Source organism: Mizuhopecten yessoensis, unplaced genomic scaffold, assembly GCF_002113885.1.
Source record: "Mizuhopecten yessoensis strain PY_sf001 unplaced genomic scaffold, ASM211388v2 scaffold9157, whole genome shotgun sequence".
Lineage (NCBI taxonomy): Eukaryota > Metazoa > Mollusca > Bivalvia > Pectinida > Pectinidae > Mizuhopecten > Mizuhopecten yessoensis.
Genome location: NW_018407907.1, coordinates 158,635 through 181,090, shown reverse-complemented (window position 1 = coordinate 181,090; position 22,456 = coordinate 158,635). Strand labels below are relative to the sequence as shown.

Here is a 22,456-nt window from a genome sequence, read left to right as displayed (position 1 = left end):
TTTTGAAATTTACAGCGATAGAAAGTTGAATAATTTTTTGATATGTAGTACTAATTTTTATGGCAAAAAATAACAAATAACTTGTGCTGTTTTTGTGTCAAAAAGTGTCAATATTAGCATTATTTTCACTGGAACGTGCTTTACGAAATGTGATTTGTTGTAATAGCCACCAACACAGCCGAAAGGCTAGACATAGTGGCAACGATAGCCCTGTCCCTGGAATAAAAAGAAGACCTACTAATACACAGTCCCAATTAGGGCTAACCGTTATCAAAACACTTCGATCTCGGCGAGATTGTGACATGACACCGAAAGCAGGTGCGTGCTTAATTTTAACGCTAGTGCGCAAGCGCGGGCTGATCGAGAGGGGCTCTCGATGACTTCGCGGTTCGGTGAACAAACACAAAAGCGACGTGCTATAGAATCTTGACTGGGGCAGAGTTGCCAATCCCCTCTATATACTGTCCCTGGTTAAACTGTATCAATTTTTAGGTTAGCAGAAAATATATATTTAGAAGTATTTTTTCATATTTAAAACCTGAACATCAAAACGATATTTTCCTTCTCACAATCTTTGTGATTACCAGTACCGGAATAGAATGTTTCTTATTTAATTAACACCCCTAGGTACATAGAAAATATTCCAATCCAATGTTTTCTGTCGTTGGACATAGTTTGGTATCAAACATGAACAAAGGGCCGTAACTCTGTTTATTGTTTGGAACAAAGACATGATTTCAGTAAGTGAAATTCCGCAATCTCCACAGGTTTTCGCACACCAACAAGGACTGGCAGACAGGGTGTAAACCCATAGATTGCTCCGGTAGTGCCAGGGGAGGACTAATAACCAGGTATTACCATGAAGTGTACCAAAGGTTTATGATAGTACATGCACACCTCACACCTATACCCAATCTATAGACATCTACCAAGTGTTACAGTTTCTCTCACCAACAATACTACAGACAATTCATGTTTGTGAATGACAATATCAAGTTGTTTGATAAAATATCTATAATGGGTTTGCTACATGTATGCACATGAAAATCTAAAAACTCCGTTATTTACATATATTTCCATTTATTTTTTATTTTTAACAAGATGTTAAAATTTTGATAGCAATGAACATACAATTTAGCAAACCCAATACCACAATCACTTCAAAGATTAGTTAACCAAAATCATCAATTAACATTAACTTCACATTAAATATTCCAAAACAAAAATTCTTCATTAAAATGGTCCATTCAAATAAGGGGAAATAATCTTTGGGGTGATTGTTTTCATTTGATACCCAGTCACAATCGGAAATTCTGAAAAATTATGATCTCATTCAAACTAAAATTAAATGCAAAAATACTTTGCAAATGATTTTTAAACAACATCCAAACTTTTAAAAGGGAACTGAATATATTACGCAACCTGTTGGAGGAGCTGGGTACCAAACAAAACATCCAACATGCAAAATGTTAAATCATAGTCAATAGAATGTTTGTAAAAAAGGTGTTATACCCAGACCACACCAAGCAGTTACCTGAACCCATTACCTTCGTCTTCAGCATTTGTTGTCGACTTTCCTCGTGAATTGAGGGGTCCCAGGGGCTAAACCTAATTTGTATATATCGGCATAGACACATGTTAACATCACAAACAAACAAACAAATCGTCAGTAGTTCTAGGTTTCATGAATGACTACAACACCATATCGGCACCAAAACTCACTAATCTCTTCTCCAGGTTTACCCTACATAATCCTTTTCACAATAACGATCCTTTAAAGTAAAGGGTACCAACAAGTTTACTGGTAAATATTACCATACTTTCACTATTGTCTAATCTCCAAGTCCCTTTTAACAGAAATATATAATGATGAAAAGCATTTACAAAATTGTAGAAATTGTTGTAATTTGAATGCTTGAAAATAGAGATTAAATGAGAAAACAAGAAAATGCAGGAGTCAAACTCAGGACATTTACAGTGCAAAGCCTACAATTTGCTAATGCTAACATATAGGAATTATGTAAAATTAGCATAAAAATGAGTGTCAAATTTATGGGCCGCAAAACATACAAAAAACTTGACAAGGGAAGTCACTCTAAGCCAGAAAAACAGCTTTTGTTCTGCTTCATCTTCTGTCTGTCTATGAAGAAGGGAGAATTCTCCAAGCAGTCGAAAAAAACTCCCAAGTGTAATTCTTCTTTTTGATAATATTCGATGCTGTGGTACCCTTTACCTTAACCCTTTCACCCCTAGGTAACTTTGATAGACTCTTCCATACATTTATTTGGATGAGTCTATTATGGTCTCTAGTGGTGAAAGGGTTAAAACAGAATTTGATCTCACAAAGTCCGTAATTAGCGGTTATATCTTACAATCTTTTGTTTGCTTTATATTCTATATAGAAGGGAGAATACCCCAAGTAAAAAAACCTTTGCAAAGAACTTTTCTTTGTGATTATAACTAATGCAGTTGTACCCTTAACCTTAAAGTCTTAACCTTAAAGTAAAGACAGTATTTCATGGTTTATAAACAAACTACAAATTCTCATCTTGGTGAGAAGGTGTTTCCTTACAGCTTGATAAAAACTATCTGTTGTTATTAGTGTTGACATCAGAAACTGAATTTTATTTTTTTGAATATGACATCGTTGCTATCATATGTAACCGGTAACACACATGGCTGCTTTATATCAAATTTAATCAACATTTGTCTAACTGTACTGAAAGAGTAGTCTTTAAATTATGAAATAGCTGTAACATCTGATAACATTAAACCTTTTAAACAAATGAAGTTAATTCTGCTTTATTAATATCGAAAAGATCTTTCATCTTCAATAAGATTCATCAGTTTGGAAATATGTAATATCCAAAGTTTTACTTTCTACACAAAAAGTGTAGGTGCTAAACGTGTTCCAACGTTTCAAGACCGACTGGTCCCTTTGTCAAGCTATGACACATGTCAGTCTTAGCTTGACAAAAGAACCAGTCGGTCTTAAAACATTGCAACACGTTTAATACGTACACTGTTTGTATATAGAAAGTAAAACTTTGATATGAGATCTTTCATTGAAAAAAAAAAAAAATGAAGAAAAAGAAACTGTCAAAATTCTTTTTCAGAAAAAACATTATCACAGAACTTTTGTACAATTCTTTTTTTATAGCTGACAATATATTCGTATATTAAACTATTTCAGATTTATACAATATATCAGACAATACATCTATACCAGCAGACTCGACATAGGACTGGTCTTTATGTGTGGTACCCCTACAGGCTAGTGAACCCTACCTGAGGCAGTGAGGGTCATCCGACTTGACCGGGTCATTTAGCCGCTCCTTACTCTTCTCCACCGATTCAGCAACGTTTTTCTTGAAAGACTCAAGGTCTGTTTCGTATCTGAAATATCATGTTCAGAATTAAGAATTATGTTATATGCAGTGATCGAACAAAAACTTTCAAATGTTTCAAAACCAAAAGATATGAAGAAGCATAGCACATGAATATAACTAAATTTACATCAAATGACTGACTGATGAATAAGGATTTTACCAATTTTATTTTGGAAGCTTCTTAACAATTTCAGAGCTCCACAATATAGTGTCTAAACACGTCTATCATTTGGTGAAAAGCCAAACTTTTATATACCTGGTACAAGAAAAATAATTTGGAATTTATTAATTTCTTACACACATTTATTATATCTATATACCCCAGGTTAAGATGTTTATATAAATATTATTTTTCAAGATAGAAGGTCATTCTGTAACTCATTCATAAATATGGCTCCCAGTCTCCGTGGTGACAGACACCAGTAAAACAAAGAATCATCAATATCAGTGCTTACAGTTCAGCAGCCTCTTTATTGAGCGGTGACTTGCTGTCAATTTTGTAGAAAACTCGCCGAGCGTACAGCAGGACCTGCCACACATGGTTCACGTTCTTCCTGAAAATCAGAAACAGTATAATTTAACTCAATTATGTTTGTGAAACATACATACCACCCCTTTTCCGCTTTGACTGGAATGAAGCTAAATGAAAAATCTAAACGAAGAAATGTAGCTAATCAAAATTAATGAAGACAAAAGTGTAGTTCACAGTTAAACCTATACGATGGTGTAGAATCCCTGTAGATATATCCAAATACCCTTCAACACAGCCAAAATGGAACCCCTGAAATTTCATAATGAACTATCCCTTTGCCACATGCAAGCGCCTCTGGACGCCTTTACCCCTTGCCACATGTAAGCGCTTCCCGACGCCTCTACATTATCTCAATGTAAGCGCTTCTCGACGCCGCTACATTATCTCAATGTAAGCGCCTCTCGACGGCATGCCGTTTCGGTAAACTTAGACATGGAAAATTCTGTGATTGAGAGCGACACTTATCTGGAAATCACCTATACTATTTTTAGAAGATATCAATGCATCGACCAATCAGATTTGTACACGTCATTCCTACGAATAGTTTTGAATAAATTAATCTAGAAACTGCGAGTCATGAGTGTAGAAAAGTGTCACAACAGCGAGCCGTGATGGCGACTGTCACAACTATGTTACTGGACATTTTTGAGGAGGAGTATGATTAATAGTTTAATGGCTTCAGCCCTGATGACATTGAGTCAGACATCGATCTTAACGATGTTTTTGAATGAACTGTCATCAGAAATAAGTCCGAAAATGATTATGTAAAAGATGACCAGCGCCCGGGTGTCCCGCCGCCATTACGGCATTAGGTAACGACGACTCTGAATGGTCTCGAGATTTGTCACCAATCAATTTTAATGATTTCGTTAGAAAAACGGGGCTAATACTTCCAGAAAAAATGTTGATGTTGATACTGCAGGTCCCGTTGATTATTTCTATCTTTTTTTCATTAAAAATCAGTTCACCACCATAGCCCGAGACACACACTCGCTGGCGTTTGAAAAACGAAAATAGATTTGACCCAAAACGGTCGGATACAAATTCTGCCGTAATAAAAGATTTTATATAGGCCTAAATATACACTGTATTTAAAAACTTCTTGTGAGAATTTTGGAAATTTGGTTTGTTGTTTTATTTGGAAGTGATAATATCATTGTTGAGTCATTTCATTGAATCATAATTAAAGCAAAATGAAACTTTTTAAAATGTGTCTATCCTGATATACATACAGCTGATTTCATGGTTATGTGTTGATGTTTTTATTAGAAAAAATAGCACTGAATTAAACAATAAGAAATTCTGAACATAATTTTAACTTACTGAAAATGCTTAAAACAACTATTTCACCTTCAAAATTAAGGTTAGAAAAACAAATCAAAACAAAACTTAATTTCTCAAAAACTGCCATTGAGATGGCGTATACACATTTCAGTCAGTGCAGCAGTGTTGCATTGCAACAATGTATCTTGGCACTATCAGTACAGAGTGTTCATGTGTATTGGTTTGCATGTGGCAAAGGGCTATTCCAATCTTTGAATTGGAGGAGTTCAAATGTGTCTTCAGGGGTGAATGAGTTACGCATAATGGAGTTAAACGCAAAGTCTAACCAAGATGTAGCACTGAGGGACAATAATGGATAGACAGGTGGAAAAACACAAACACTTAACTCATTCACCCCTGAAGACTCATCTGAACTTTTCCAATTCAAAGGTTGGAATAGTTCATTATGAAGGTTCAGGGGTGAATGAGTTAATGACTCTCCATTTCGACTGTGTTGAAGGGGCAAAATCCATCTTCGATTCTCCAGGGGTTACACTCATTTTCGCTCTCTGATGTTTTTGGTTTGAAGGGGAAAGTAAAGTCACCCATCACAACAACATCATGTAAATAAATAAGTAATCTTTATTTAACGTCGTGTACGCTGTCAACAACAAATCTTAGCTCTGTATAGCTATTATTACGATACTGCTAAGATAACAAATGATGTTTTCCTGATTGAGAAAAAACCCACCGGGGAAAACCACTGTGCTATTGGAGAGAGGACAACTAACCCTATCAGACTTCACTCCTCTTTTTTCCACCACCGCTGGGGATCGAACCTAAATTCTTCGCAGAGAGAGTGGTCTGAAGCTCACACTTGATTGCACACAGATGTAATGACTGCACATTAGCGATCACGGCTACCGAGGCACCCAATGTACATACAGAACCCTGACAAATATCACAAATATCACAAATACCTCCATTTCTGGAATGCACGCTTGACGTCTAGTTGTCCCGTTAGGGGGTCAACCAGGGGATGAAAGACCGGTAGGTCAAAGACTAGACTCTGCAAAATAAATGTTTTACATGATTACAACTGTGAAGTGAAACAGTGAGGCCAAGACACATTTTTCTGCCACAATTACCCCTACTTATCAATGGCTTTCTTAGAACCAAAATTCATCAAAATTTAAAACCAGTAACTAACTTTTTTAAATTATTGGATTTTTTTTATATAAATTTTGAAAAAATGAATTATGAAATATCTTTTTATGTTTTCCATTTTGGCTACCATGGTAACCAGGTGAATTTTCAGTAATTTTTTTCCAGATTTTCGCCTATTTTTTCTCTTAGTTACCATAGAAGGCAAACTTAATATGTCTACTAAAGATGTATTATCAGGGCCATTACATTCTCCTTTAATATAAAGGTTGTTCAATTAAGTGCTCTATAGTGTTTCAAAGAAAAACTATGCAAAAACGTGACAAAATTCACTGGATATTCATTTTTTTTCTAATTTATGCAAATTTGAACCCATTGTTATGGGAACCATAGTAAAAAACACCAATGAATATTTTCATGACAATATCGGGGAAGTATTCAAAATAAAAGAAACAGTCATTCGAAAGTTTGGTTAAATGTTTGTTTTGAATTTTGTTGGCTTGGGGTCAAACCGGCCTAAAACATAAGCTGTCGTTTGAAATTTGAAACTACCTTCAGTTAGATAATAACACCTGGAGAATCCATATATACACAAAAGTAACTTATAAATCAATATACACCGTATATTGTATCAGGTCTTCTTTGATTTGAGAAGTATAGAACACACATAAGAGATCATATGGTCATCATACATTTTTTATTTTGTTTTAAAAAGTTCAAATTAGATTTTGTTTCCCCAGCATCTTTCAGGAGGGATGCCAGGGTTGGGGTCCCCCGGGTTGGGATGCCAGGGTTGGGGTGCCAGGGTTGGGGTTCCACCCGAGTTGGGATGCCAGGGTTGGGGTCCCCCAGGTTGGGGTGCCAGGGTTGGGGTCCCCCGGGTTGGTATGCCAGGGTTGGGGTCCCCCGGGTTGGGATGCCAGGGTTGGGGTCCCCCGGGTTGGGATGCCAGGGTTGGGGTCCCCCGGGTTGGGGTCCCCCGGATTCATCCCTCTTACATCATGGTCATCATACTTACAGGACAATCCCCGTTGGGGAAGTTGTCTGGAATTATAACAGTGAATTTGAAGGCTCCTTCCTGGTACAGCCCTTGTCTGATAAACAGCACTCCATACCACACTGTTAAAAAAACAGGTTTACATTAGATTCACAAGAATAAGCCCACGCTCACATATAAGCCCCACCCCCTATATTACATAACATAAATTGTTACAAAACCGACAATAAACACAGTACAATATCTATCATTCCAATCCAGAATTGTGGTATATCTGAAATTTAAACTTTGATGACACACAGATAAGAGAACCAGGTTCCAGTCCTTGCCCTGTTACAATTTTCCCACGATCGAAACAATGTCGTTGATTTTTTTGTTGTTCATTTCATCTTTATACGTGAAGTTTTTTCACAAATGTTCTGCAAGGTATGATATCCTCCTTTTTAGAAAAGATTTATGTAAGCTAGATTCATGTCAGAAAAAATATTTCAGAATAGAGCTACAATTTTTAGGCAGTGGTGTCCCCTAAACAATGTCTTGCTTTAATTCTGTGAACTACCAGTTATCTAAATGACCAATTATCCGAACCATTTCTATGTCTCCGGTTGTTTTTCGGATGATCGGCTCCCTACTACTTTAGTCAAGCAAGGCAGCAGATCTAGAGGCCACATACTTACCCAGGGATGACATTGCTGAGGGAATCACGTAGCAACCTGGTGTTTTCTGCTGCATCAGCAAGTTACTGGAGGAGAAAATAATGACATCAAATGACCATATAATATATGCGGGTTCCTTTGTAGGATATTTTATTCACATACACACAGGAATTCCATACTATATATTAATTGCTATAATGTTTAACCCTTTCACCCCTACGTAACTTAAGTAAAATCTTCCAAGCATTGATCTGACTGAGTCCATTATGGTCTACAGTGGTGAAAGGGTTAAAGGAACGGGAGTGATTTTCTGATCCCATTAAAGTACCTGGTATCTTTAACTTTAAGACTTATTTTGGCGCAATCAAAATTTTGAGCATAATCATATTTTAACAGATTATCACATTGATGGATTGGCACATTCACAATATAATGCATTGAAAATCAATATGCAGAAAGTTCAATTAGCACAATCATAATTAACCCTTTCACCCTATGACTTTAATAAACTCTACCATATATTGATCTGGATGAGTCCATTATGTTCCACAGTATTAAAAGGGCTAAGCACAATTTCAAAATGGGAAAACTGCTCAAATAAGACCACCAAGGGCATACTAAAGAGAGAAGGAACTGAATATTACTCACTATTCTGCCATGAGGAGTACTCAAGTAGGATGGAACAATATATCAGTACTGTATACTTACTACTCTGCCATGAGGGAGCACTCGAGTAGCATGGAGCAATATATTAGTACTGTATACTCACTACTCTGCCATGAGGGAGTACTCGAGTAGCATGGAGCAATATATTAGTACTGTATACTCACTACTCTGCCATGAGGGAGCACTCGAGTAGCATGTAGCAATATATTAGTACTGTATACTCACTACTCTCCCATGAGGGAGTACTCGAGTAGGATGGAACAATATATTAGTACTGTATACTTACTACTCTGCCATGAGGGAGCACTCGAGTAGGATGGAACAATATTTTAGTACTGTATATTTACTACTCTGCCTATAGGGAGCACTCGAGTAGCATGGAACAATATATTAGTACTGTATACTCACTATCCTGCCATGAGGAGTACTCGAGTAGCATTGAACAATATTTAAGTACTGTATACTCACTACTCTGCCATGAGGGAGCACTCGAGTAGCATGGAACAATATATTAGTACTGTATACTCACTTCTCTGCCATGAGGAGTACTCAAGTAGCATGGAACAATATATTAGTACTGTATACTCACTACTCTGCCATGAGGGAGCACTCGAGTAGCATGGAACAATATATTAGTACTGTATACTCACTATTCTGCCATGAGGGAGTACTCGAGTAGGAAGGAACAAAATATTAGTACTGTATACTTCTATCCTGCCATGAGGGAGCACTCGAGTAGCATGGAACAATATATTAGTACTGTATACTCACTACTCTGCCATGAGGGAGTACTCCAGCATGAATGGCCCATAGCTGTTGGTGTTAGCCTTGACGATGGAGCCGTGCTGTTTGGGGCGGGCAGCCATGGCGGCCTGGGTCTGCGTGTCAGGGATAGAGGGCAGTTGCTTCCTCCCTTCCTTGTTTGTCTCCTTTACCATTGGTCTAGCGGGGGTACTCGATGTCGCCTGCCACAACACAAGTGATACAAACTTTTAAATCATCCTTACAATCAACATATGTAAAGCAAAATTGTTGTTAATGTCTTGTTTTCAAATTTTTTTTAACAAATTTTGCTGCACATACAAATGCTATGGGTCCCCCTGGACATCCTCATAAACATCACTTTTCGAAAGCAATTAAATACTAATATATGGGGCACTCAATTTCACCTGCCATACACGTAAAATACCCTGTAAAAAGTTGAAACGTGTTTTCAACCAACATACATGTTACGTTCTGTTTTGTGATTCATTTTCAATTAAGTCTATAGTAATGTTTGCTGACAATAAACACATATTTTGGGTCATGGGGTTTCTCGTAAACAAATGTCGCTATTCACTGGTGGGTCTGATAATTCTATGTATGGACACACTCAATTTCATCTGCCACGTATCGTATATTTCCGTAAAAAAACGTAAACATGTTTACAACCAAAATACATACAACAAAGTTATGTTTTCTTTTATATTTGATTTTCCAAATTAATTTTAATTTTAAGAAACAAGACCTCAGGGAGGAGGTTGTGCTCCGTCGGCTCCATACAGCTGGTCATACTTATCTCACTCACACTTATCTGCTAAATAGGGGAGACACCTACATGCCACGCATGTTATTCTACAATTACAGTGGAACATGTTTTAATGTAATGTTCAGATTTTAGAGACATTCGTGACAAACACTTCAATGTCACGGACATGAAAACCCTTTTCACTTCCGTAGACTTGGAGGCATTAAGACAATGTTCTGTTTTATAAACTGTGATTCCAATATTCCCTCTATCACTCTTTTTACAGCATTCATACATATATCTCTTTCCATTTAAATCTTCACACAATATTTTTTACTAAATTTTCATTTTTTTACCCCCTTGCACTATTTTAACTCTCTAACCCTTTCACCCCTATGTAACTTTAGTAGACTCTACCATGCATTGATATGGAGGGGTGCATTATGGTCTACAGTGGTGAAAGGGTTAATCAAGCATATATCCTGCTGTTGATTTTATAAGATATACAACTTTTATATGATTTTAATTTTGATTCCTCAAATGGTCGCCCATACAAAAAAAACATTATTCTGGCCCTAATTGTCGATGGACCGACAAATTTGTTCATAGCCATGCCATCTTAAATGCTCTCTAGGGGCTTCAAAAAAATCCCTTTTGGAGCAACACATTACATAATTTTTATTACAAATCTTAGGAAAAGAACTCTAGGTTTTTTATGTTTAGTTTTTTATAGAAATAACAAGGCAACATTCTTCCTGGCAACTTAGGGACACTTCATTTTAATAGCGTATTTCAATTTTTGTCATTAGCAGGGACTATCCTATTACTATACCTACAAGTGTGGGTACTTGTAACAAATGCTCATTACAGTGAACAAACACACTTGAAACTAAATTAGATAACATTTCATTCACTTTTTACTCATTCACCCCTGAAGACACATTTGAACTCTTCCAATTCAAAGGTTGGAATAGTTCATTATGAAATTTTAGGGGTGAATGAGTTAAGGATCCCTAGGCTGTACAACTGCAGGCAAAGCATCAAAGAATTCCATTGCAATGTTTCCGTAGATATATTATAACCTACTTCAAATTCATTTTGCACATAACTGAACATCAACTGGGTAAGGATACATGTATGTATGTTGACAATGAACGTGGGCATTACACAAGTAAGTTTAGCATTTTACGAATTGAGATTTTTAAAATTCATTGTCACTGTTGACACAAAAGTATGATGCAAATTTTGCTGACTCCCACATTACACCATGGTTTATTAAACTTGCCCCTACCTGGGTGGTAAATCACCTACCCAGGAAATATCATATATCTTAGAAATACATGCCTACTTATGCAACGTTGCACATCATATAAACCTATTATTTTCCTCCTTTTTATAAATCACTGAAGCCACAAATATATACATTACCTCATTCACCCCTGAGACTTCATAATGCACTATTCCAACCTGTGAATTGGAAGAGTTCAAATGTGTCTTCAGGGGTGAATGAGTTAAAGTTTTAACAACTGATGTTAATCATTTATTTTAAGGTATAGAAGGGTTGTTTGATACTTGGATATCACCAACACCACTTTGTCCTGACTGACTCTTATGAGTACAGTACCACATTTGACCACATAAAATCCCTCTTCTCCGACAAAAACAATATTGACCGAATGTTTGGCCACATGAGGTACATGTACCTCCCATCCTTGAACTTCCAGGGGTTACTCTGCACTCTTAATTAGAACATGTCATGACAAAATCAAATGCTTTGTATGCGCCACCTTGTGGATAATATAAGTAGACTAGATTAATACTTAGATGTTTTTATGTAAATCTAAAGAATCCGAAATTTACCAGCATAACCGTATCAGGCTTAGCGATTGGTCAGTGTGTTTGACCTGAAACCAATCAAATAGCTAGCCACATGCCTTCAATTTTGACAGAAGATATTCCAGGGGTGTGGAGAACACAAGTGAGCCCAACCCATGGTGTTTAAAGGATGGGTACCTCTGTATTCATCCTCGATACTCCCGGGGTTATGCTAACTTACACTCTCAACATTCCTGTAATACATGTCATAGCAAAATTCACAGCACAAAGATAGCTATCAGACTGGTCTCAGGTAAAAAAATCAGACCAATCGCTAGGCTAATACCTGGGCCTTTGAAGAGTACCGAGGAGTGACATCCAACTACAAAGTCAGTCAATTTTACTGTTACATGACCGACAATTCTTTTGATGTAGATCAAAGTATTAAACTAGTGTTCTTGTCTCATCAAAAAGGAGGTGCACACTGAGCCTTAAAATTTTGTCATGACATATTCCAGGTGGCAGAGAGCACAAGTGAGCCCCACCCCTGGTGTTTCGAGGACGGGTACCTCTGTATCTGTCATGTTTAGAGGACGGGTACCTCTGTATCTGTCGTGTTTTGAGGTCGAGTACCTCTGTATATGTCGTGTTTCGAGGACGGGTTCCTCTGTATCTGTCGTGTTTTGAGGACGGGGACCTCTGTATCTGTCGTGTTTCGAGGAAGGGTTCCTCTGTATCTGTCGTGTTTCGAGGATCGGTACCTCTGTATCTGTCGTGTTTCGAGGATGGGTCCCTCTGTATCTGTCGTGTTTCGAGGAAGGGAACCTCTGTATCTGTCGTGTTTTGAGGACGGGGACCTCTGTATCTGTCGTGTTTCGTGGAAGGGTACCTCTGTATCTGTCGTTTGTCGAGGAAGGGTACCTCTGTATCGGTCGTGTTTCGAGGATGGGTACCCCTGTATCAGTCGTGTTTTGAGGATGGGTACCTGTGCAAACCAATCATGTTTCGAGGACAAGTTCATATGTATCTGTCGTGTTTCGAGGATGGGTACCTATGCAACCCAATCATGTTTCGAGGCCAAGTTCATCTGTATCTGTCGTGGTTCGAGGATGGGTACCTCTGTATCAGTCGAGTTTTGAGGATGGGAACCTGTGCAACCCAATCATGTTTCGGGGACAAGTTCATCTGTATCTGTCGTGTTTCGAGGATGGGTACCCCTGTATCAGTCGTGTTTTGAGGACGGGTACCTGTGTATCTATCGTGTTTCGAGGAAGGGTACCTCTGTATCGGTCGTGTTTCGAGGATGGGTACCCCTGTATCAGTCGTGTTTTGAGGACGGTTACATCTGTATCTGTCGTGTTTCGAGGAAGGGTACCTCTGTATCAGTCGTGTTTTAAGGACGGTTACATCTGTATCTGTCGTGTTTCGAGGACGGGTACCTCTGTATCTATCGTGTTTTGAGGACGGGTACCTCTGTATCTATCGTGTTTCGAGGAAGGGTACCTCTGTATCTGTCATGTTTAGAGGACGGGTACCTCTGTATCTGTCGTGTTTCGAGGATGGGTACCTCTGTATCTGTCGTGTTTCGAGGATGGGTACCTCGACATCTTGACAGATAATGTCCTTCCATGATAGGGTTCTGTGTGTATGTATGTGTGTGAATATTGTTAATATTTTTTTCTTACCTTTATATGCTTATTTAATATCAATAAAATGTATATAAAGCTTCAATTTAAATTAAGCTGAGCTGAACACAAGATGAAAAGTTTACTACATAGGTTATACTTGAACTGTTCGTGGCCATGGCTCTGTTTTACAGCCCTGGCTATGGAGAAGATAATTAATGATGCTGACAAAAAGGGTTTATGCTAATGTAAAGAATTAATGACATCTGTGTAATTATGATATATGAATGATCCCGTAGGCGATGACAATTCATATAAATTTTATTATATATCTACGTTAAATACACAGGACAACGACTCCCATCACTGTGGTACCCTATATACAGATCTCATCAAAATCAACAATTTTGTGAAGACAGACAGTATTTCACAGACAGTATTAGACAAACAGACACTTAATACCATGGGACATGAAAAGACTACACGAAGAGTGAATTATATCTGATTTCATTTATTTTAAATTGTGTTTATTTTTGTAACATTACTGAATTTTCTGGTTATTATCTTCAAATTTGTAGAGATATATACATATGCTCAAAAACATTTATTCATAGTGCACAGGTGCGGACTTACACAAAATATTCTCTACCATATTTATCCGGCAATAAGCCCATGCCTATCTACTGCAGTTCAGTAAAAACACCAACAAAGCTATTTCTTTATCCTATAGTAAGCCCACCCTGTACTTTGAGGCCAAAGATCTTTCTACTTTCTATCCACAGGGGCCTGTGCCCTTTTTTGTGACTTTGGGAAAATATCACACACTCAAAACATGAATTTCAGCAGAAATCATTAATTGGAAGTGGCCTTTAAAAGGCTCCAAATTCACCCTAAAAATCATTGTAGTCTGAAGTATGTGTTGACCCATTGGGCTTAGCGCAGTATAAATACGATCGTCATAACTGCTATATTATATATGCTGTATATTTCTTGTTTTCATATTTACGTACTTTCCCAGAGAAAATTAAAAATAAACATTTTGACACAAGCTTTAAGTTAAAGTTTGACAAATGAATTTGACAAGAAACAATATGAGAATGATAAATGAACATTGTCATTGATTCAGGATTTAAGATTTTTTTTTTCCATTTTTAACTTGATCATGTATTCCCTTGATTAATGACACTTGCTGCAGACTCTTCCAATTTTTATCGGCCTTGTCAACTCGCAGAATGACGTCAGTGTGTTTGATAGTCTAGTTCAATAACACATCACCTGTATCCATTACCTGGATTTCTCACCTGTACAGGTATAACGAGATACTGCCAGGGCCATCCATCTTATCGGTGTCTGGCTCTATCGCATATATACCTCACCTAACAGGGATGGGTAAACACACAGCCCGCCTACTCCATTTCTCATTATTTTTCATCGAAAATTGCCTTTCTGGCTATCATCTTAAAGTTTGGATTGAATGACAAAAACATCACCTAAACAATAATATTTGACTTGTCTACCTAAATATACCCCTGTGAATGTCTCTACATATCAGACCCTCCTCCCTGTCTAAAGTTTATAAGATGACTATTGTCTGTGTAACCCCTTCAGGCTTCAATGTAGCTCATTCACACGTGTACCTATATATTTAAACTGGACTTACCCAGTCTTTGATTTGGTAAGGTTCAAATGTGAATCTAGGGTTGAATGGGTTAACTCATTCACCCCTGAAGACACATTTGAACTCTTCCAATTCAAAGGTTGGAATAGTCCATTATGAAATTTCAGGGGTGAATGAGTTAAATCTAAAGATTTTGGAGAAATGGCATTCTCCATCAATCAGTCTGGTCCATATATATATACAATGTATATGTACATGTACCCCTTACCACCTCGGGTTAATTACGAGCCTCCAACAACGGCTAGTAGCAGTGACTTCTTCAAAACCTACACCCTGTCCTCCCATGCAGTCTTTCATCCCACTCGGAGTACTGAGTGACTATATATATAGCTATAAACTACGGTGACTGATTTGCGCCATTTCCTTGTTTCATCTTTTTGCCCAAAAAGACAAGATTTAGTAACCTTCAATTCTTTTTCTTTTGTATTTCCGCCCGTAATAGACGAGATTTATCAATTTGCTTTAATCTTGTTTCTCGTGAGAAATCACATGCAACAAGACAAAAAAAATGCAAGCTAATTACAAATAGTAGCCTTTTATTTCGTTTTTTTTTTTTGGTTAGAAATATTGTTTTGATAAACCTTAACTCTCGTTATTCCAAGCCTTAACCCTGGACTTATCTACCTCACCACCGGTAGTAGTCACATCTTCTAAGTCTTCCTTCTTTGGTACCCTAATTACCCTCTTTGGTACCCTTATTACCCTATCTGGTACCCTAACTACCCTCTCTGGTACCCTAATTACCCTCTTTGGTACCCTAATTACCCTATCTGGTACCCTAATTACCCTCTCTGGTACCCTAATTACCCTCTCTGGTACCCTAATTAATAATAGAGTGAATACTACAAACCTTAACCATGTCAACCCCACCGTACAATATACAAGAATTAAGATGTAACATTATGTTTTAAAACAAAGCAAAGATAGCTCAGTAGCCTTGCTATTCTTATGAATATTCTAGTCAACCTCCCAGCCTCCATTTTCTCAGTACATTGGCTGTTGTTAACCTATAAACCTGCCGAGATCATTAATACTGATCAACCTCTCTGATACCATGATGTTAGCATCCCATAATACTTAGCATCCCATAATACTAACATAAACAGTTTGGGTTGATGACACTCTCAGATGACCTCCTCAACAACTCTTCACTCTGCTGTTATAGTCACAGTTAGGAGAAGCAAGCTCCAATCACCAACAGACACAAGAAAATATTAATGACAGACATCTAACATCAAATATCAATCATCGTACAGACTTCTTACATCAACAAGTTTTACCAGGAGTTAAATTTCTGTCGACCTACACCTTTCCTGAGTTGAAGGAGTAAAGAGGTCATTAACTGTACAAGTTCTCTGGTGTCAGTACATCTACATCCATCATCACATCTTGTGTCCTACATGTTATATTCTTGTGAGAGACTGACATATTAGCCACATTCTTAATAATAATATCTAATAATAATTATTTGAGGTTCGTATATACCACTTTATCACAACCTAGTTGTTCACAAATTATTATCGGTGGTTATAATTATTTGGCATTTGCAACTAGCCAATATCTTTCTCAACTCCCTGGGGAGCATACAGCCGGTGCTGACATTTAGGTGCTCAAAACAATTCTAGCATGGCCTAACCACGTACTCATTTACAGCTGAGTAGACTGGAACAAGCATATTAAAGTATCTTGTTCAAAGATGCAACACAGTGCTGTGAAGTGACTCGAACCCGCAACCCTTCGGTCATGAGCCCCGCGTCCTACCACTTGGTTACCGTGCCTCCTGAACTTGCCAACTCTCCTTATTTTGAAGGGAGACTCCCGAATTTGGACCCTAGAATTGAGCATATTTCTATTTTCTAAGACCAGATGATTTCATTTCAAAGAACAGCTCAAAAGGTGCCATTTAAAAGCATTTTCCCCCTTGGGTGTACATACATATGCACACACATTTAATTGATTCTATTAATTCTGAGAAGGCATAATCTCCTCTATGTGGAAATTTCGAAGTTGGTAAGTATTATTATGAACTAATATAGTATTATTATAAAATGACAAAATGACAAAATGATTGAACAAAATAGATATGTCTTTTTCAAAATAGATTCAAATTTGAATTTACCACTCGCTCATTAAAAACTTAAAGAGGCTTTGAACAAGCACAGCCCACTGTGGTAACTTATAGTAATAAAAATATAATGGTCATAATGTTTATATATATACAAGGACACTATGTGGTCATCACAAAGTATATGGAGAAGTGGTCAGATCACTGGCTAAAATACCAGGACACTGACCTAGCCCTTTAACACTGACCCTTTTGTTCCTCAAATAATCATATCTCCATTTCTATCTTTTACGATTTATTAAGTACCGTGTTTTATAATGTACTTTTGTTTTGATCATTCCCGTCACAAATATCATTAATTCCTTGTAGATCATATATATGTCTATATATGTAAGCCTGATGTATAGGTTCGCATGTTGATCCTGACTTTTGTAGTCGCAATGAAAACGAAACGTAAACCGCTTGTACCATAATACATAACCTACAACACCATATTACACTTGTAATCCAACATCACGCTAAAACCTGGAGATGTAAACTCATAACATGATCCTTCACGCAAAACAAAAAGTCATTGATATGTTTTCATGTAAAGGAAAATCTTGGTCTCCATGGTGACAATTCACAATATTGTGCCAGTAGCTCATCTTGATTTCTATATATCAGGGAATAATACCTGGGTATAAATGTTTATTGCTAGCTGTTCAGCATCACCCAAACTATAATTCATGTATGGTACAACCAGCATGTTGAAGATGTCCAGTCCAAGCAGCTCATGCGACCTGCTCCCATTAAGAGATCTAGACCACCAGTGTGATGCATGTGGCCACTTTTAGTATTCCCCACTGCAGTTATTTTATTTTATAAATAAATAAAATATACAACATTTGATATAGCGCCCCATCTAGCTAACATAAGCCACTCTAAAGCGCTTCTATATGTTTACATTTCCACTGCAAGCTCCTCTATATTCTTTACCATAAGAAAGTGCATTCATAGGGCTATGAATGCAACTGCATCTGCATCATTTTGAAGCCTCTCCTCCCCCTTCGAATAACGTGAGACAACCATTAGAAGTAAACATTTTAGGTGACGATGGTCTGTTTCAGGAATCTTGTTTACACTGACGACACAGAGACTCCAAATCAAAAACATCAGGGAATACATTTATCTGTATTTAGGAAAATTAATTACTGAAAATTTATAATGTAAATTTAAGGATTGAATGGCATTTTTTTCAACATTCATGCTGGTATGAATGCAAATTGGTTACATAATATGTATGTAGCCGATTTGCATTCATACCAACATAAAACCACCTTCGTTAGGAGATCACTCTGGACGTTCTAGGGTGGTCAGCTAGCTCTTAATACAGGTTTGATTGTACAATGTACTTGTTTATTAGTAAATCAATTTTTAGCTTCATGTTACATACATGCAGTGATTTCATGGTGAACTGAACCTGTATAAAGAGACCACCCACATAAAGAGACCACTTTTCTGAACTTTCATACAGTTGTCTCTTAAACCAGATTGGAAGTTCTTTTTACCTCAATTTTCAATCTTAGCTCAATGAAACATACATGTTTGTGCATTCATATTACTCTGTGCATTAATGCATCAGAGGAAACCTTTCATTTTTCGATAGTGAAACAAACTTAAGCCAATCGTCTGTGATGACTGTCATATCTTAGTAATAATTTGTAGACAACAATATAGCGTGACGAAAGTGACCCAGTGCTATATTTCCTTGGCAGTCATATAGATGGATGTGTATTGTTATAGAGTGGCCACATGTAACCTTTATTTCCGAACACTTTAAAGCAACTACTGCAAGAAAACTTGGCCCCCTGACAAAAGTCAAACTTCCTGCATCCAATTGTATTACTTTAATTGGTATCAAAGTTTGCATATAAGTCATCTTGAGCAGACTAACAATATTGGTTTACAGCTGTATCAGCCTGTGTATCCTTTATATATCAAATCGCTGAGATTACATATATATATGTATATAACATGTACTTAATCTGCACTTAAATTAGCGTTTCACTGTCATATATATACAGAAGAGTTATTTTAGGATACTTTTAAGTCAAAGAAAAGAGTCACATACCAAAAGTAGATATTTACCAGTATTAAGATAATTGAATTGTATACATTATTGTTCATTTCATAAATTAGTCACCATTGTACAAGCTTTAAGTAGTCCTGAAAGTGACCAGTTTTGCACTTTGCAGCCCAACTTAAAATTACACCAATGATGTGCATAAACCTGATTAAGGGAAAATATTCAGATCCGTTATGCAGGTGGTCTCTTAATACATGTGGTCTCTTATTACAGGTGGTCTCTTAACACAGGTGGTCTCTTTTAACACAGGTGGTCTCTTTTAACACAGGTGGCCTCTTTTAATACAGGTGGTCTCTTTTAACACAGGTGGCCTCTTTTAATACAGGTGGTCTCTTAATACAGGTGGTATCTTAACACAGGTGGTCTCTTAACACAGATGGTCTCTTTTAACACAGGTAGCCTCTTTTAATACAGGTGGCCTCTTTTAACAGAGGTGGCCTCTTTTAATACAGGTGGCCTCTTTTAATACAGGTAGTCTCTTTTAACACAGATGGTCTCTTAACACAGGCGGTCTCTTAACACAGCTAGGTGGTCTATTAATATAGGTGGTCTTTAAACATAGGTGGCCTCTTACTACGGATGGTTTCTTAATACATGTGGTCTCATTACACAGGTGGTCTCTTAATTGAGGTAGACTCTTAATACAGGTGGTCTCTTATTCACAATTAAACCACTACAATGGATAACATCAAAAGTGGATTCCTAACACAGGTGGTCTCCCTAAATGGAAGTGGTTGTCACAGCAGGTTTTGACCGTACAAACACCTGAGAACTATATATAACATACCTCGTTAAATATGCTTTTTTACATAATGGTCATGTGATCAAAGCCATGATTTTACCTGAAATTTTAACTCTAACATACCTCAAAAAAGGTGTTTTTTTACATTACAGTCATATTGTGATCGAAGCCATAATTTTACCCTAAATTCCTGACTTACCTGATCAGAACTCTGTGACATAACAGCGCGAAAGGTGTGATAGTCATGTGGACGAGACTGTATCCCTCGGTTCTACTTCACAGTTACACCAGTCGGACTGGTCAGACACGGTCACTCTCCGGCCACTACATCCTCTCACCTGGTCAGCTGGAAAATAATAAAACCATTGTTGATGCAAGGTCAGCTGTATGTAATTTAAACTGATGTCGATCGAAGTCAGTTGTAATCTATATGCCATCAAAGTTAATTATAGAAAATGAAGTCTACAAGCTAAGTCTGTATAATTTATGTACTGTAATTACCTTAGGTGTTCATCTCTATGTTAATTATTTGGAGTGGCAATAAAGATAATGGATCTATGTGTACATATATAGTGTTTGGTCACTGATAGCGGTCAGTGTGGGTTGAAGTAATTGGTCACAGATATCGGTCAGTGTGGGTTTTAGTAATTAGAGCTGTCCACATTTTGATCACCTTGACGACTGTTTCAAAGTTTCGTACTTCAGGGAGATAACTAAAATAGATATAGTAGAAAAATGCATCTTGGGAATTATTTAAAGAGAAGATGGTAACTTAAACTATATATAGACTAGCTGTCAGTGCAGGTAATTAGTAGTTAGTAATTAGTTAATTAGCAATTAGAGCTTACATGCTTAATTAGTGGCTTGGCCACGAATGGCATGTTTGTTGACTACATATACTGACATACAGCATTCTGCTTCCGTCGGAGCATGCACCGATCTTATTATAAAGCCCATCATCATGCATGCTCAATATACTATGTAGCATAACAATATATAGCAGGCATTACTAAGACGAAAAACCTATAGCGGACAACGCTGTATCAGGAAGTTACTATAGCAGGCATCACTATGGAGAAAACCTATATAGCGGACATCGCTGTATCAGGAAGTTATTATAGCAGGCATCACTATGGAGAAAACCTATAGCGGACATCGCTGTATCAGGAAGTTATTATAGCAGGCATCACTATGGAGAAAACCTATAGCGGACATCGCTGTATCAGGAAGTTATTATAGCAGGCATCACTATGGAGAAAACCTATAGCGGACATCGCTGTATCAGGAAGTTATTATAGCAGGCATCACTATGGAGAAAACATATAGCGGACATCGCTGTATCAGGAAGTTATTATAGCAGGCATCACTATGGAGAAAACGTATAGCGGACATCGCTGTATCAGGAAGTTATTATAGCAGGCATCACTATGGAGAAAACCTATAGCGGACATCGCTGTATCAGGAAGTTATTATAGCAGGCATCACTATGGAGAAAACCAATATAGCGGACATCGCTGTATCAGGAAGTTATTATAGCAGGCATCACTATGGAGAAAACCTATAGCGGACATCGCTGTATCAGGAAGTTACTATAGCTGGAATCACTATGGAGAAAACCTATAGCGGACATCGCTGTATCAGGAAGTTACTATAGCTGGCATATCTATGGAGAAAACCTATATAGCGGACATCGCTGTATCAGAAAGTTATTATAGCTGGCATCACTATGGAGAAAACCTATAGCGGACATCGCTGTATCAGGAAGTTATTATAGCTTGCATCACTATGGAGAAAACCTATAAAGCGGACATCGCTGTATCAGGAAGTTATTATAGCTGGCATCACTATGGAGAAAACCTATATAGCGGACATCGCTGTATCAGAAAGTTATTATAGCTGGCATATCTATGGAGAAAACCTATATAGCGGACATCGCTGTATCAGGAAGTTATTATAGCTGGCATCACTATGGAGAAAACCTATATAGCGGACATCGCTGTATCAGTAAGTTATTATAGCTGGCATCACTATGGAGAAAACCTATATAGCAGACATCGCTGTATCAGTAAGTTATTATAGCAGGCATCACTATGGAGAAAACCTATAGAGAAGGACATCGCTGTATCAGTAAGTTATTATAGCTGGCATCACTATGGAGAAAACCTATATAGCGGACATCGCTGTATCAGTAAGTTATTATAGCAGGCATCACTATGGAGAAAACCTATA

General features: G+C 37.4%; 1 protein-coding gene across 6 annotated transcripts in view; it reads right to left on the bottom strand.

Annotated features, from left to right (window-relative positions):
- Window positions 1–22,456, bottom strand: part of LOC110457461 (AKT-interacting protein-like) — a 45,318-nt gene that overhangs the window by 6,230 nt on the left and 16,632 nt on the right. For 4 of the 6 annotated variants that reach the window (XM_021508752.1, XM_021508755.1, XM_021508756.1 and 1 more), the window contains exons 2-9: window positions 20,427–20,573; window positions 9,439–9,632; window positions 8,023–8,087; window positions 7,367–7,467; window positions 6,165–6,253; window positions 3,845–3,943; window positions 3,289–3,396; window positions 1,535–1,608 (exon numbers count right to left, since the gene is read on the bottom strand). In XM_021508752.1, coding sequence (XP_021364427.1) covers window positions 1,535–1,608; window positions 3,289–3,396; window positions 3,845–3,943; window positions 6,165–6,253; window positions 7,367–7,467; window positions 8,023–8,087; window positions 9,439–9,632; window positions 20,427–20,447 — 751 coding nt within the window. In that variant the 5' untranslated portion in view covers window positions 20,448–20,573. The remainder of the gene's footprint in view (window positions 1–1,534; window positions 1,609–3,288; window positions 3,397–3,844; window positions 3,944–6,164; window positions 6,254–7,366; window positions 7,468–8,022; window positions 8,088–9,438; window positions 9,633–20,426; window positions 20,574–22,456) is intronic. The other 2 variants (XM_021508754.1, XM_021508757.1) reach the window with 1 other exon arrangement.